This window comes from Uranotaenia lowii, chromosome 2 (assembly GCF_029784155.1).
Source record: "Uranotaenia lowii strain MFRU-FL chromosome 2, ASM2978415v1, whole genome shotgun sequence".
Classification (NCBI taxonomy): Eukaryota; Metazoa; Arthropoda; class Insecta; order Diptera; family Culicidae; genus Uranotaenia; species Uranotaenia lowii.
Window position 1 is genome coordinate 368,134,583 of NC_073692.1, and position 17,420 is coordinate 368,152,002.

General features: G+C 39.4%; 1 protein-coding gene across 1 annotated transcript in view; it reads right to left on the bottom strand.

The window, feature by feature from the left end:
* Positions 1-16,596, bottom strand: part of LOC129745793 (sterol O-acyltransferase 1-like) — a 33,188-nt gene extending 16,592 nt beyond the window's left edge. Inside the window, exon 1 of the mRNA XM_055739138.1 lies at positions 16,219-16,596. Coding sequence (XP_055595113.1) covers positions 16,219-16,498 — 280 coding nt within the window. The 5' untranslated portion in view covers positions 16,499-16,596. The remainder of the gene's footprint in view (positions 1-16,218) is intronic.
* Between the last annotated feature and the right edge of the window lie 824 nt (positions 16,597-17,420).

Sequence of the window (17,420 nt, forward strand, 5' to 3'; positions counted from 1 at the left end):
GTGGGCGTTAAAATCGCCCCCTACTATAACTTTTTGGTATTGGTCAAGACTAGAAAGAATTGCCTGAGCATCGAGCTCGAACTCTGCTAAGGAGATCGAAGGGCTGATATATACAGAACAAAGAATTAAATCCAGTTTATTGATTTTTATGCTTACTACCTGTGTTGATTGTGAGAGATTTGGAGGTGTGGTAAGTTTAGAGTAGCTGTAGCAATTCTTCAACAGAATCCCTGATCCACCATAGTTATCTTCCCTAGATTGTGGCACAAAGTGATAGCCAGTAATATTATATTTATTTGTTCCTTCTAGCAGTTCATTGGTCCATGTTTCAGATAGGATGGCCGCTGCGAACTCATCCCCCGTTAAAACCCTTTGGATTTCTGCTTTGTTTTTATACAAACTCTGCACGTTCGCTTGTAAAATCTTAAATCCGTAGTTCGTAGCCATTTTTAGTATTTTAAAAAGATAAGGGGTGACACAATAGGTTGGTTTTTGCTTTTTATTTATTTTGGGTTGCCTACTACCGAATTAGCCAAATTAAAATGTCTTCTTGTACAACTATTAAACAGTTCTCTGACTTGATCTTGAGGCCCCAATAGGCCGATGAATTCCGTATAAAATGTAATCATTTTTTCCTGAAATGAACGTTCCATTTTTGCCTGGGCTTCTCTTACCTCATTTTGGTACCGTTCCTTGTCTCCCACGTTCCAAGGGTTGCGGAGACCTAGACCTACATTGTTACTTTCGATGCTGCTAACAATATTATTTCGCTGGTCAGTGATGTTTTCAGCCATGGTTTTCGACGAAGAGTTTTCAACTCGGGCTCGTTTCCCTTTCGATGATGATGAGGTTGGTTGATCCTGATATAACTTTACAGCTGCTTGGATAGTCTTTCGTTCTTGGTTTGTCTTCATCCATTGGTCTCTCAGGGGGTCCTTATATCTGTAGTTGTTCCGCGTCATACTCGCGAAGCTTTCTGTGGGTGTAGGAAATTCTGTGGCATCTTGAAGAGGTGTATACAAATTTTGGCTGACCATTGAAACTTGCTCCCGTGCTTCTGCGTAAGTCCAATTACGTTTAGACATTAGGATTTTAATATCCTGCTGTCTTTTTCGTTCTGGGCAGTTGTTGTCTGTTGATCTATGTCCTGGATTCCTACAATTAGCGCATTTAATTGGGTTTTGGCAGTTCTCAAAATTTTCGGTAAGCTCGTGTCGCTCTGAGCATTTGTCACAGCGTTTGGTCCCTTTACAATTACTTGTATTGTGACCAAATCTGAGACAACGGTGGCATAAAATAATTGTGGGTGTAAACGGTCTTACTCTCGCGGGACAACCGAAAATCCTAACGGATTCCGGAAGTTGTTGTGCTCGAAAGGTGATTCTCAGTCTGTTAATTGGCTCTTTTTCTTTTCCGCGATGCATTCGATCTATGCTTACGATTGGAACAAAGCTTTCGGTGTCCTCTTTCAACTCATTAAGATCTATGTTTGTCGGAATGCCCGCTACAATGCCCGTAATACAAACTAAATGTTTTGGGATATAAGCTTTATATTCCGAGCCCTCTACATTCATCTCTACTACTAGCTGATTCGCTTTCGCATAGCTACTTAAGAAAACAATGATTTTTTGTTTACTTACGTATTTCATGTCGGTGATACAGTGTTTGTAATTACTCATCTTACGTAGTGTGCTTCCTAATGCAAATTTGTTGATCTTTTTGATTTCGGTTGTTGATCCTCTCCGCAACTCAAAGTACACTCGATATGGGCCAGTATCTGTGATTGCATAGTTGAAATTTTCATACTCCTTTTTTTTGCTTCCGGTGGGCTGTTCCGCATCTTTGTCCAGTTCATCTATCCAGTCCAGTTTTGATTTTTTGATCGCACCAGTTGCTGTTTGCTCCGGATCCGGTGGGTCCGGTATCTTCATGACGCTTTCCATCACTCTAACCTCACTCTTAACATAAGCCTTATCGCCTCAAACTTTTTGATTTTCTCAAGATTTTGGGCTTTTCCGAAACGAAATTTCGCTTTCCACTGATTGATCGCTATTCGAGTTATACTTTAACTTATTTTTCGGCACTTTTAATTCGATTTTCCGATTTTAAATACGTAGCCAAAAAAACCAGCTTGTACCACATCCAAAATGGCGTACTCGAATGAAAAAAGTTAAGATGAAACACAATAAGGGCAGTGTTGGTGAGATTAAAAAGGTTTAAAATATCGCGACCGGTAAAATTACTGAATGAAAAAAGGCGATAATAAGTTTTGAGAAACCAGTGATGAATGTTTTATTAACGCTTCAGTGAGTTAGTTGAATATGTTAGAGAAAGTGATTCTGAAGATTCTCAAGTCAAGTGAACAGCAGAGCAGTTCACGAAGCAGATGTAACGACGAATGTTTCATCAAGAATTAAGATTTCTTTCCTGATATTCGTCAAATATCCATGCAGTTCTAGAAGTTCGAGTAACGGGTTTCTAAGAAATTTAAAAGGAGGATCAGGTAAGTAGACTTAGCACTTATATATCATGGATTCGTATCTTGAATATGTTCCAAGATCTACATTAATTAGTCGAAGCCCTTTAATTACTGAGCATTGGAATTAAATCCTTTGAAGCCAGCAATCTTACCACTCTATAACTTTAATAATTTGTATAACGGTCACAAAAAAGGTTTACTTTAAAAGACATCTTATCCAGGATAACTAGTGCATATTTTGTACCGCGAATGTTTGTAATTGTAATATTATCTTTGAGTACAATAATAACGCGTGGTTCGCTTTTCTAGTCTGTTTATTATGATGACCAATGTCACAATATATCAAGGTAAGGTATAACAGTAGCACAGATAATGTGCATAAAGATACCGATACATCATCACATCTCCCCTTCAATATAAGATAACAATGTTTAGAATTACGCCAAACAATGGTCAAACCGTTTAGGCATTGTGATTTTTCATTGTCTCTTATTATGCATCCCAATTTCTACAACGGTGCTCAAGGATGAAACGATTTTCTGACTAAACCCTGAGCACGAACAAACAATACCAAAAATACCAACAATTGCTTGATGACATACAAGGTGCCGGGCCGGACCGACCCGATCGGTAGACGCACCCACAAAAAATACCAACAATTGCTTATGACACACAAGGTGCCGGGCCGACCCGAGTACGGGTCGGGTCGCACCATCAAAAATTGACGCACCAGCAAAAACACCAACAATTGCACGGGGCGCACATCAAGAAATCTGATGCCCACTAGAGCAAAGTTCGAACGAGTTATCCTGATCGGCATTGGAAAGGGATGAGAAGTCATCAGTTTTTAAAATTTATCGCTAAGTGCACCCAAAATAATTTTCACTTTAAATATAAGTGACATCTGTAGTAAATTCTCGCCATACGTAATTTCATTTGAATTTTAAGTGATGGGTCAAGTGAATTCACTTAAGTGACCGGTCAAGTGAATTACACTATGACGTTCGAGTGAAATTTATCTGAATTTCTAAGTAAGTTTCTAGTTGATTATCTCTTGCATTTTTAAATAAAAGAACATTTATAGAACACCACTTCGATTTCAAATACTTACATTACGCTTTCGCCATACATTTATTGATTGGAAAATTCCATCGTTATTCCAAGGCAGATCGGTTACTGCGGATAGTGTGACTTCTAAATCTTCCCTGCTGCAAACCAGAAAATCTGTCCGGTTCAACCCAGAAACTGAAACATGATAACACCTTTAAATAACTTTTTCTTACATCACGTTTAACACAAACTACCGCCAAAATCGCCTATTAAAGAATTGGGAAAATCCAAATCCAGCATAAGCTTTAAACGTTGCTCTTTAGAATTTGCCATTTTGAACTCTGAAAATAAACACAATTACAACCCGACATTCACTTGAAATTCAAGTGATGGGGAAGTAAATATTTTTTCTCACTTCAAATTCAAGTGACGCCTGAAGTGAATGTGGATGAATTCACTTGAAATTTAAGTGACTGCCAAGTGAAATGTATATGTCGCACTTGAATGGAAGAAAATCACTGGATTCTTGTTTTTAAGTGAAAAATCATGTGTATTTTAAGAGTGAATTTGGGTTCAGTGTGTTACACAAGTGATAAACCAGTTATCATTATCAGATCGGTTCGATTTGTTTCCCTGACCCTGAGAGAAAAAAATTCAAGCCGAAATAAAAACAACGCGTTTCGTTGACAGCACAAATGTTGATGTTGTTTCAAACGATCTCCACAAATTATGATTCTTTGACTCTCGAATACTTTTTCAAAGTCGACGAAACAAAGTAGCCGATCGAAATTTCATTATCACACTTTTTTTTTGTCAATCAAAAATATCATTTTATTTTCATCCAAGCTCTCTATGAGAATTTAAACTGACAACCATTTTTCGAATAATTTTAACCCTTTCCTTCCCACGAGGTTTTTCACGTTTTAAAAATAGAAATATTGATTAACAACTAAAGTTCTAGAACAAAAGATACATTATTTTAGTCTACTTTTAAGATCCAGTTGATAAAATTGGGTTTTGAGGTGGATCATAGGGGAAAGGTTTCCTAAATGGGCCTATCGGGTTAAATGACCCTACGGCTGTTTGATAAAATGGCTGTGTTGGGCACAGGTTCCTGATTACCTTGGTTGCAAATCCTCCGATAGGTTGCTCTAGATCCGACCTATCCCAACATCGATTTCCCAATCGTAGTTTTCGCCAGCACGGTTGCAACACCAGTCTGCCTAGCAATCAATTACCTCCCGCATAAACCGAATATTCCAATTGTTTGGAGTTTCAAATAATTAAATGCCGACTAGGCAGTAAAACAGATCACTTCAACTTAGAACAATACTTATAATTACTGTTTTACTTAAAATTAGCGTTACAATATGCAGGCAACAAAACGGATAGAGATATTCCGGCGATTGCTCGATGTGAGCTGGGTGCGATATGGATTTGGACTGGCTGGTCTTCAGATCCTCCGCTTTATTTGCTGTTCGTTGAGGTTTCTGAGGTGGAACTCACTCTCGTGCGATGATTTTGTCTATTGCGATCGACCACGATCACACCGTACCAGCTTACTCCCATCTCTCGATTGTTCTTGCTTCTCTGGTCATCAGCTATTGTGTTCTATTAGACAACAAACAGCAGCAATGCCCAGGCCGTGTTCACAAAGGGTGATTTGTGGGTGATTTGTTGTGACGGGGTCCTCACAAAGCCTTTGCCGTATCAGAAGCTGGTGTTTTGACTGGGTCGAACGGAGTTGAGCCAAACCGGTTTTCGAGAGTGCATCGACCTTAATTAGCATCTGATATCAGTGATGCTCAACTACCAAACATCCTCACCCACCCTGAAATGAAATTTCTGAACTCTGAAGCCAATTTTTTATAAATACTAACCGTTAATCGTACTCAATAACTTCGGACTTTTCCGACCAAATGATTTTATGTTAAGACGCTTTTCGGACATTTCCGACAAATCACTCGATTTAAAGACGTCTCTCGGACTTTTCCGACTCAATATCTAAACGATTTCTGACAAATCTGACATTTTGATATCATCGAAATAATAAATTCAGCTTCCGAGTCATTAAACCCAGAAAATTAATCTTCGTTATAAGAACATGGTAATAGACAAAGTTTCTCCACAGGGCGAATTTTCAAACCCGAATCTGTTCTCAATGTTACGACACGAACAACTCCATCATCCCCTGGATGAAGTTCAACTATTCGGCCCATTTTCCAGCGACATGGTGAAACTCTGTCATCCTTTATTATAACCAGACTATTTTCCTTGATTGAAACTGCAGGTTTCCAACGCTTCGTGCGGGCTTGTAGTTGGGCTAAATATTCGCGACGCCAACGATTCCAAATGAGGCGCAGCCTTTTCTGCATAAGCTGGAATTGCTTCAACCGGTTATCTGGAATATTCTCGTCCACAGAATCGGGAAGAGATTGTAGCGACTCACCAATCAGAAAATGGCCTGGAGTCAATGGTTCTAAATCCTCTGGGTTATCCGATAGCGAGGTAAGAGGTCTCGAATTTAAACAGGCTTCGACCTGTACCAGTAATGTGGTGTAATCTTCAACGGTTACTGGGTGTTCCCCAACAACCTTCAAAATGTGTTGTTTCGCCGAACGAACGGCTGCCTCCCATAATCCGCCAAAATGAGGGGCACTAGGGGGGTTGAAATGCCATGAAATACCAACATTACTACATTCTCGCGTTAAATCTTCTCTGTGTTTCGGACTTTTGAGAAGACTGAACAATTCATTCAACTGATTCCTGGCTCCGACAAAATTGGTGCCATTGTCTGAGTACAAATCTGTACACTTACCCCTCCTTCCGACAAATCTACGTAACGCTTGAATGAATTTCTCTGTTGACAAATCTGTCACCAGCTCCAAATGAACAGCCTTCGTAACCATGCAAACGAACACGGCCACATAAGCTTTTACAGCACTTCGCCGTGGTGCTGTACGTAGATATACGGGTCCAAAATAATCCACCCCCGTTCTTTGGAAAGCGCGTGATACCGTCACACGTGCTGATGGTAGTTCTCCCATAAACTGTTCGATTGTTTTTGGCCGCGATTTGAAGCAAGTATGACATTTTTGAACGATTTGCCGGACTACATTTCGCCCTCCTAGCGGCCAAAACTTCAACCTGATGGTGGCCAAAAGCAACTGAGGTCCCGCGTGGAGTAGATACAAATGATAGTGCTGAATAACTAATCGTGTGAAAGAATGTCGAGCTGGTAAAACAATTGGGTGTTTCGCGTTATCACATTCATTCGATTTGTTAATTCTACCGCCAATTCTAATAATATTTTCAGCCGAAATGAACGGATGAAACCACCTGAGTCTCGATTGTCTTGATACACCTGACCTTTTCGATAACAATTTCCACTCTTCAGAAAAACATTCCTGTTGCACATGTCGTGTTAACAAGTTTTCAGCTTCCGTAAGCTCTGACGCACGCAAAAAGGGGTCAAACTTAATGTTTCGCTTCATTTTCAACAATTTTATGAATCTTAAAATGTAAGCAGTGCTTCGAACTAGTTTAGTGTAGGAAGAAAAAAGACCGAAATACCAATCATTAAAATTTGACTCAGAATCTGACTTGGTTGCTGTTAAAACTGATACAGTTTGCCGACGACGTTCACTTTCCACGTCTTTTGGCACAAACCCTTCCAATAAGCTTGGCCAATGTTCCTTTTCGCCAATTAACCAATCCGGACCATGCCACCAGAGTTGATTTTTCCCGATTTCACTAGGGTTGATTCCACGTGAAATCAAGTCCGCTGGATTCTCCGTCCCTGGCACGTGTCTCCACTCACATTCCTTGCTTAGTACTTGAATTTTGGCCACCCTATTGGCCACGTAGCTAGTCCAAGTACTAGGAATAGCTTGAATCCAACGAAGCACACATGTGGAATCTGTCCAAAAGTAGGATTGACAGTCAATTTTAACAGACCTTTTGACCATTTCGAATAGTTGGACTGTAAGAAGGGCACCACACAACTCTAACCGTGGAATTGACTGAGTTTTCAACGGTGATACTCTCGATTTTGCTGATAAAAGACGAATCATAACCTTCCCTTTGGAATCTACACTTTTCATATAGATGCACCCTCCGTATGCCTTTTCCGATGCATCAGAAAAGCAATGCATCTCAACCTTCACCATCCCAGGAACGACAACACAACGATCAATGCTGATCTCATTCAGAAAATGCAACTGATCTGAGTAATTTCGCCATACCTCACCCACCGTTAGAGGTAACGGCTGATCCCAATCCAAACGTTTGTTGTTATCATCCTGTAGCAACCAAAGCTGTTGCATAAACACCTTTGCAGTAGTGATCGCTGCTCCCAATAAGCCGAGCGGATCGAAGAGCGTGGCGATAATTGCCAGAACCTTTCGCTTTGTTAACGTATCAATCCTTGAGCCCTCCGGAATACTGAACTGGTATCGGAAGATATCTGATTTCGGCAACCAAGTTAGCCCGAGAATCTTCATCGATGGATCTGAAGAAGAGTCCTCCGAGAAATCCTTCAAAGCTACATTTTCTTGAGTTAGTCCTTCTAAAACCCTTGAGGAATTAGAGGCAAACTTTCTCAATCGAAATCCTCCTGACGCTGCAGCATTTTCTAGCTGAGTCCTCAGCTGGAATGCTGCTTCTGCATCTTCCGCACCAGCAATCACGTCGTCCATATAGGTGTCCTCAAGAAAAACCTTGGCAGCAAGAGGATACCGGTTCTGCTCATCCAAAGCCAGTTGTTTAAGTGTCCTCGTAGCCAAGAATGGAGCAGGTTTAGTACCGTACGTAACCGTGCTCAATTCGTACACTCCAACTTCATCCGTCGGTGAATTCCGCCACAGTATCGATTGCATGATTCGATCTTCCTCCGCAATTAGAATCTGACGGAACATCTTCTCGATGTCAGCAACGACCATCACCTGTTTCGTACGACAACGCAGAATTATAGAACGTAATTCATCTTGAATTACGGGTCCGCAAAGCAATCCATCATTTAAAGAAATCCCAGTGGACGTTTTGCAGGATGCATCGAAGACCACTCGAACCTTGGTAGTAGTACTGCTTTCTTTCACTACTGGATGATGGGGTAAGAAACACCGTTTGACTGCGGTGTCACTAGTTACCCTCTGCATGTGTCCTAGATCCAAATACTCGTTCATGAAAGCAGTGTATTGTCCTCGTAATTCGGGATTTTTATCTAATCTGCGCTCGGTAGCCTTTAAGCGACGAAAAGCGATTTCCTTGGAATCTCCGAGATTCGCAATCGTTTCTGAGTGTTTTGGTAAAGCAACTGTATATCTTCCCTCCGAATTCCTTTGGACCGTCCTTTGGAAATAATCCTCACACATCTGCTCTTCTTCTGTGAACAATTTTTCCGATCCAACTTCTTCACAAGCCCAAAAACGAGAAACCAATGACTCCAATGATTCTCCCGTGGAAACATTGCAGCTAACCGTTGAAATTGATTCTCCTACCATACCTCCGGAGACTACCCATCCGAAAACCGATTCCGTTAATGTCGGTAAGTTGTCCCCAATTGACATCCTTTTTCCCGTTTTGAAATACTCGAAGAAGGATTCGATTCCAAGCACCAAATCCACCTTTCTGGATTGGAAAAATGATGGATCTGCCAGATCAATCCCACTAGGAAGCACCCAACCATCTGTAGTTACTGACGTTGTAGGTAGGTCGACCGTTACCTTCGGCAAAATCAAGAAACTCATTTCCTTCGAGAATCTCGTTACCCGTGAATGTATCACCGCGTCAATCTTATGCTTCACCCTTGTCGTCGCCTGTCCGATACCAAGAATTGATACATCCACCCTTTTCCGACTGAGTTTCATCTGTTGACTCAGTCCCTCTGAGATGAAATTGCTTTCCGATCCAGAATCCAAAAGCGCCCGAGCTGGAAAACGTGATCCCATCTCATCTTCGATGAAAACTATCGCTGTAGCCAGAAGGACCTGAGAATGAACCTTTTCCGACGCTCCCGCCATCATACAAGTAGTTGCTGAGTTGGATGTTTGAACAGTAGTAGCTTCTTGATGATGTTTTTGATTTGACGATGACCCTGACGATCGTGAGGTCCCTAACTGACCATCCGATCTTCCCTTGAAGCATACCAACGTATGATGCCGACCCTTGCAGTTTCGACACCAAAATTTCGAGTTACATTCTTTAGCCATATGTCCAGATTTAAAACAATTTCTGCACAAGGACTGATCCTTGAGCAGCGAATCCCGTTCATCAACAGCCAACTTCAAAAAACGTTGACACTGGTAAAGGAAATGCCCGTCCTTACACGCAGGACATCTGAAAGACGACTTCACATTATTGTGGTACGTTCTGATGCTAACACCTTTCGGTTTAACTGCCACTTGAGAATGCGTTGCACCACTATTCGAAGGCTTTGGGGGAAGAGCCTCCAAAACACGCACTCGACGATGGAGAAATTCTGTTAATTCCGACAAAGTATCACTTTCTTTAGTAGAAGAATCTTCTTCCCAACTTCTACGTGTAACAGGGTCTAAAAGCGATACCAAAAAATTGACCAATAACAAATCCTTATACTCAGCGGACTCTAGGACCTGGTCGAGGGTGTTGACAATTCTTTCAAAACCTTCTAAAAGTGTTTGCAATTCTGCTACCGACTCCTTCACCATTGAAGGCAACTTGAATAGTGACTGCACCTGTCGCTTTTTAAGTTGTTTGCTATTATTATAGCGTTTTAGAAGCATATCCCAAGCAACAATATAATTCGACTTTGTGATCTGAAGAGGATCGATTAAAGCTTTTGGCTCCCCTTGGAGACAACCTTTTAAATAATGAAATTTTTCCACCTCAGGTAATTCCTGTTTCCAATGTATCAATGAAAGGTAAAGATCACGAAATCCTAGCCATTCATCGATATTACCGTCAAAGCATTGAAGCTTGATTTGTGGGAGGCGAACATGATCCACATTTGAATGATTACCTAAATCTGTGCGAGAAGACTGATCCAAATCATGAGGATTTTGACGTTCCTTCGTCCTGTCCATTAAGAAGGATTTGGCATAGTAATACCTATCACTCAATTCTTTACGTTCTTTGTCATAAATCTCATCACAGCCGGAAAAATCTTCATGAGACTTAATTTCAGTTAAAACTTCGCCAAAACGCTCCCACAAATCATCAATAGCATTTAATCTGACAGAAATTTGACCTAATGTTGCACCTTCTTGAAAGGTCTCAACAAATTCCCAGATATCGGTAAAGGACGATTGAATATCCTTGAGTTTAACTGTCCAATACTTAAGCGTGGGTGTAGCCTTAAGCTCCTTGATGGATTTTGAAACAGGCATTATAATTCGTGAAAATCAAAATTCAATCCAAATTCAAAATAAAATCCAAAAGGGAATACCCTTAATTTTCTATAAACACAATCTGAACTCAATGCTTTGAGTTTCAACCAAATAATTCTCGTGACGCAATAGCACCAATCAGTGCACCAATCCAATTATTCGCGTAATAATGGATTCATAAACGATTATTAGATCCAGCTTATTGTAAGCTCCACAATCGATTTCGCACTCGCAAAATCTGACCAATTAGTCACAAGTAAAAACAAAATGGCTTCAAGAAGTATCAGAAATAACATACCAGATCGCAGCAGTACTTAGCCTCTGTGCATCATCAATCCAAAAATCCGTTCCGAGAACAATCAAAAGCCTTCAAACCACTAGTGCACCCGCACCATAAAGTTGTACCGTTGACCGCCGCTCCAAATCCCGATGATGCACACCCGAGCCTTGCAATGACCAACACCTAAGACCCTTGCCTTGGTGTTTCAATCCGTCCAAATTCGTTGCTCTACAAAGCACCACACCCGCGGTGATGAATCTTTCCGACCAACTCGGCAAATTGTTGCCGACTTCCAAAATTGACTTGAGAACCAGTGTCTCGCTGCCGCTTTATGTAGGTGAATGTCCTCCGAAAAAAAGTAAACACAACAAAAAAACGGAGGGGATTAGTTACCAAGTCATACCGACTCCAAGTGGCTGAACATATACCACGATACAGGGCTCACCTTATTTTCCGAAAATGGTGTCCAACCGAAGCCCAGACTAAATCAATTGGCGCCTTGCTTTGTTCCAAAGCCGAATGCTATGGCGCACTATTGTTCAGCAAAAATTGCACTGCGATGGCGCTTTGTTGGCGTGATGCTATCCGTTGAACAATGGTGGTTCGCGCTTCGTTCCTCAGAAGCGCCAAACGATCAGGAAATACGTAACCGGGTTCGACTCATCCGGCTCGAAGGACCATAATGTTGGGCACAGGTTCCTGATTACCTTGGTTGCAAATCCTCCGATAGGTTGCTCTAGATCCGACCTATCCCAACATCGATTTCCCAATCGTAGTTTTCGCCAGCACGGTTGCAACACCAGTCTGCCTAGCAATCAATTACCTCCCGCATAAACCGAATATTCCAATTGTTTGGAGTTTCAAATAATTAAATGCCGACTAGGCAGTAAAACAGATCACTTCAACTTAGAACAATACTTATAATTACTGTTTTACTTAAAATTAGCGTTACAATATGCAGGCAACAAAACGGATAGAGATATTCCGGCGATTGCTCGATGTGAGCTGGGTGCGATATGGATTTGGACTGGCTGGTCTTCAGATCCTCCGCTTTATTTGCTGTTCGTTGAGGTTTCTGAGGTGGAACTCACTCTCGTGCGATGATTTTGTCTATTGCGATCGACCACGATCACACCGTACCAGCTTACTCCCATCTCTCGATTGTTCTTGCTTCTCTGGTCATCAGCTATTGTGTTCTATTAGACAACAAACAGCAGCAATGCCCAGGCCGTGTTCACAAAGGGTGATTTGTGGGTGATTTGTTGTGACGGGGTCCTCACAAAGCCTTTGCCGTATCAGAAGCTGGTGTTTTGACTGGGTCGAACGGAGTTGAGCCAAACCGGTTTTCGAGAGTGCATCGACCTTAATTAGCATCTGATATCAGTGATGCTCAACTACCAAACAGCTGACTAGACCAGCTTATCTGACCAATGCATTTTGAGGGTGATACGCTTAGAATATAAGGCAAGGAAGAATTTTATGAATTTACAAACTCAAAAAAATTTAAAAAATCATACAAGGTTTTGATACATTTTGATGTAATATTTCGACTTTTAAAAATTATACGTAAAGATGTTTAAAACAAAAACTAGGATGGTTTTTGTTTCTTACTCAAATGACTTTGAGAAATTCAACATATTTCAGCTTTTGTGGAGGTTTAATAATGATTATATGGTGAAATAATAGAGTGTTTTTGTATGCCCCCATCATGTTTGTAAAATGCCTCCACCCTAAAATAACAGGTTAAAAAGAATAAATAAATGATTTTTATCATTGAACCTTCAAATCTAAGCTCTGAATAGCATCTTAAGACTGAATTAAAGATCTGAAAACAGATTTGATAAAGTTTTTCGCATGGATGAACTGCCTCCATAGTATGGCAACCCTAACTTTTGTTTTATTCGATAAAATTATAATATACATAGATTTTTATAAAACTTCAGCTTTGTCGTACGGAAATTATTACTTTCTATCAGTTTCAATGAAATTATACGGAAATATGGCTCAAAAAACAGAAATTTTGTTCAAAACATAAATAGGCGCATTTAGCCCGCACGGTTTGAGGTTCGGCATTTTAGACAACACTTACAATAAAATCGTTTTCTTGGAAACAGAAGAAAATTTTAATATAAAAATTACTGCATTGTATAGAAAACAGATGCCTGCACACGTGTATATAGTTTTTGTACACATATTCGATGTGATATTTGATTAAATCAGTGTTTTGCTTAATAGGCGCATATAGCCCGCTCCTCCCCTATATGCTCCATTGGGAAGATAACAACACAGAGGGTGCGAATGAAAAATAAGAAATAACGGCCAAAATACAGGGAATTTCATCACTTTTTTGATCACAAACTAAAAAGATCCTATTTTGTGAAATATTTCTTGGGTATATCCAGCCCTCAAAAGTCAAACTATTGAAATTTTTGAAACTTTCAGTTTTGCCTTGAACAATGGCCGCCATGACACTTTTCGCCAGAGAAACAAAACATGTCATTTTTTCGTAAAAAATCACGAGCTTTTGCAAATATTTTGAGACATGTGGTCATTTCAGTAGATGAAATACTTATCCTGAAGAGAAAAAACTTTTGACGGAATGATTTTCATGAGTATTGATAAAAAACTTAGCAAGATGAAAAGTACCTTTTGTTCCCAGTGTATCACCTGTGATCCACTTTACTTACTCGAAAATTTATATGTTTTAGTGGAAATCTAAGCAAACCATCATTTGATTTTGCTTACAAAAGCAATTTTCTGCACGTCAGTATTTTTATTTGAGGATAATTATGAAAACTTGTGAAGTTATTGAACATCAAATGACGACTTGATTTTAATTTTTAAAAAATCCAACTTTTGCGCAGCTTTCGATCTGCCGAGCAAAAACTAGTGAATCGATTTTCTTAAAATTTTGTACAATGATTCTTTATTCGTACTTGCAAATACTGTGGCGGCAATCGTTGGAGTTGGATATCTTGGCGATTTTTTTTGAGTGACTAAGAAGGAGAAAGTGAATAAGAAAGAAAGCGGGTGTTTGAGGTTGGAGAAAGTAAAGTGGAAGTGGAAATATTTTCGGCTGGCAGAAAGGAAGAGCGGGGGTACTTCATTTAAATTAGTTATTATACAAAATAAGTAGTGTTAAGGGGTGATTAAGCGAAGTCACAGAAGGTGAGACGGAATTTTGGGGAGAAGGAAAGGAGGAAATAACTTCCTGGTAAGTCGCGACTTTGTTTTTCAAAATTTTTCATGACTGATAATTCCTCGTTGAAACTACTAATCCCTACTTAAATGTATTTTTTTATCTAAACTCGTAAGTTTCAAGATTACTATATGAACCTCGTTCAATTTACTGAACATACCATAGGTACTAACTTTTTTTATTTTTACAGTTTTTATTTTTACAGTTTCAAACATTACCTGAACACACAAACATCTAAAAACCAACACTAAGAACAACTTTCACTTTCCATGCTAATCTTTCGCTGTACCATTCACCTCCTCCTTACTAGATAGAACATATTCCTTTGCTACATCTTAATTTCTCTAGAATTAGTTTTTTTTAATTTATCTTCTCATAAAAATCCTCTTACTCAATCATAAAAATTCTACATTACATACACAAACGATATAATGCACACACACAGCATAAAACCTTAAAACAAAAACAAAAAAAAAAACCCTGAAACTATCCCTGACGCAAAAGAGAATGAATACTCTTTGGTAGAGAGAGTTGGATCAGGTAGGTAAAATAAGGTAAAAAAAAAAACATAGTTCAGAAGGTTAAAGAATGATGACCATCATTGTTGGTGCCGATATTGATTTTACTTGAAATATTAAAAGGATCGAAAAATTGAAAATTTGAAAACAAGCTAACGATTTCTTACCAAATATAAAACACACACACACATACAGAAACACGCATTCAAATTATAAGTCAGTAGTTTACTAGCATTTTTTGGTTTTATTGAATTGAGGGATGATGATTTGTGATAATTAAAAATTGTTTGTTTTAGATCGGACGGAAAGTGAACAGGTTATGGAATTAAACAAGGTGGGTTCCAGCTACAGGTAAGCTGAGAGTGTCTAAAGGTAAGACAGGTAAAAGGGTAAGATTATTTTACCATACAAATATGTCATTGATTGAATATATGATATAAGAACGTACAAAAAGTTGCCAGCTGGGCAGGTATCTACACGTATGCGGAATACCTGTCGTAGATTCTTAACTCTAAATATGTTATGAATTTTATACGGCTGCGAAACAGTTTGCTCGTTCTACAAGTAAGACATACACCTACACGAAACATTTTCATTTCATGTCAGTTTACACGAAGCCATGGTGTCGGGTATGTGATAATTTGTATTGAAGATTGGCCGAACTAAAAATCTAAAGGATGCAAATTAACGCATACGTTGGCGAAACTGCGGTGAATCCGTGCACCCATGGTGGATTATCTACATACATACATACATACATGATTCTTTATTCGTACTTGCACATTCGATGAGAAAATGGTGTTGATCCAAAGCGCCCAGTTCAAATGCGAGCTATGCGAAGTTGTGGATCACCTGTGCTACCATGGGAAGGAAAGGGTTAAACTTCCATCTTTCCCATTCAGAGGCCAAATATTAAATGGCACAAGACTTTCATCTGCGCATTTTAGCGGCTAGGTATAGTTCATAACTACAATTCTTCACCTGCCTTGTTGGCAGAATGAAATCAGACTTCCTAATGTGCATATAGACACCTGATCCATTTCTATCTTCTAAAAAAATAGTTTTTCACCTGCTTTTCGCCAGAATGGATTCAGCCTCCTCATTGCGCATTCAAGCGCCTAACTTTACAAGAGAAGCTTCATGACATCTGCACTTGCTTATAGTTGAAAAAAAGAATCCCATTCTGCATGTTGTCAACATATTTAAAGGTTACTATGATTTAAGATACTACAACTCGGTTCCAGAGTAGAGAGAAAAATCATTTCAATTTTTCAAAACAAAACTTTAATTGCTCCCATACAAACCATAAAGGAAAATTTACTCCTTACCTCCTTCATATGTCCGCATAGTTGTAGGATCCTCTTTAGCTTCGCTGGACGAAGGATGACCATCTCCATTGATTATGACGGCTGTCATACCATTCAAAGATATCGCTTCCTGTTTCTGATAATTTGCATGATCATCCTTTGAGCTAACCGAATTTAAACATCCATTAGTTTCCTCTTGTAACGTGGATGATCCCTGTTCTTTTTGCTGCTTTGTTCCATTGAGCTCTTCCTCATCTTCCATTGACTTTTCTGTTGTGTGAATGTTCTCTTCGTTACTCATTTTCAAAATCACTAGCAATTTTGTAAGAATGCTTCACAGGTTTCAATAATTTCTCGGCAATTGTTTTCCGTAACAGATTTGAACTGTGTCAGTTTTGGGGTAACTTCCTATTATGGATTCTTGATCCAAAACATAATTTTTAATGAGTTATAAACGATTAAGGAGTTTTTTTTAACAATTCTGCTTATGATCTAATTCTGTTTAAGATTTAAGATTCAGATTTCTAGACAGTACTACTTTTGATGAGACATTCAAAAGAATTTACGCCTATTAAAACTTCACCCTCGGATGAAGTTGAGCTCTGACTAAACCAACAGCAACAGTAACTTTTTTGGGACTGACCGGTGTAGAAAACCTCAAAATCTTCGATTAAGTTCTAACTAATAAATATTTTACAGGAAATGTCTCCTCCTTGTTATTTTTTAAGCTAGTCACACGCGGCTTAGTCGTTTGATAAACGCATACCGAAGTTTAAAGTCGATTTTTATTACAGTCAATCGAATCCAGCGTGTTCGGGCACCGGAGTCCAATGAATTTCCTAAGCCACTTTTCCTGCCATTGCCAAGGTCATGCGAAAACTTGTTTGTCTCTCTCGAGAATAAAATTTGCATGCCAAACCTGTTACGGTGCTGGGAAGAATCGGTTTTACGATTTGCAAAATTCTCGTTTTGGTTGGGCTTTCCGTGCGAATTTTGCCAAATAAAATTGACTGAAATGCGATGTCGTCATCTGCCAGGCCAGGTGGGAGAGTTCTTTGGTTTAATTTTTTTGTGGAAAAGGTTGTAGGTAGTTAATTTGATCGCTTCCTGGGATAAGTACCAATGCTTTGTTCAGAAATTATTAAATTATTTTCCTTTACTCTAAACTAAGTGAAATCACACATGCATGGATATAATTTGAAGTTAAGTTGAAGGGATTTTCT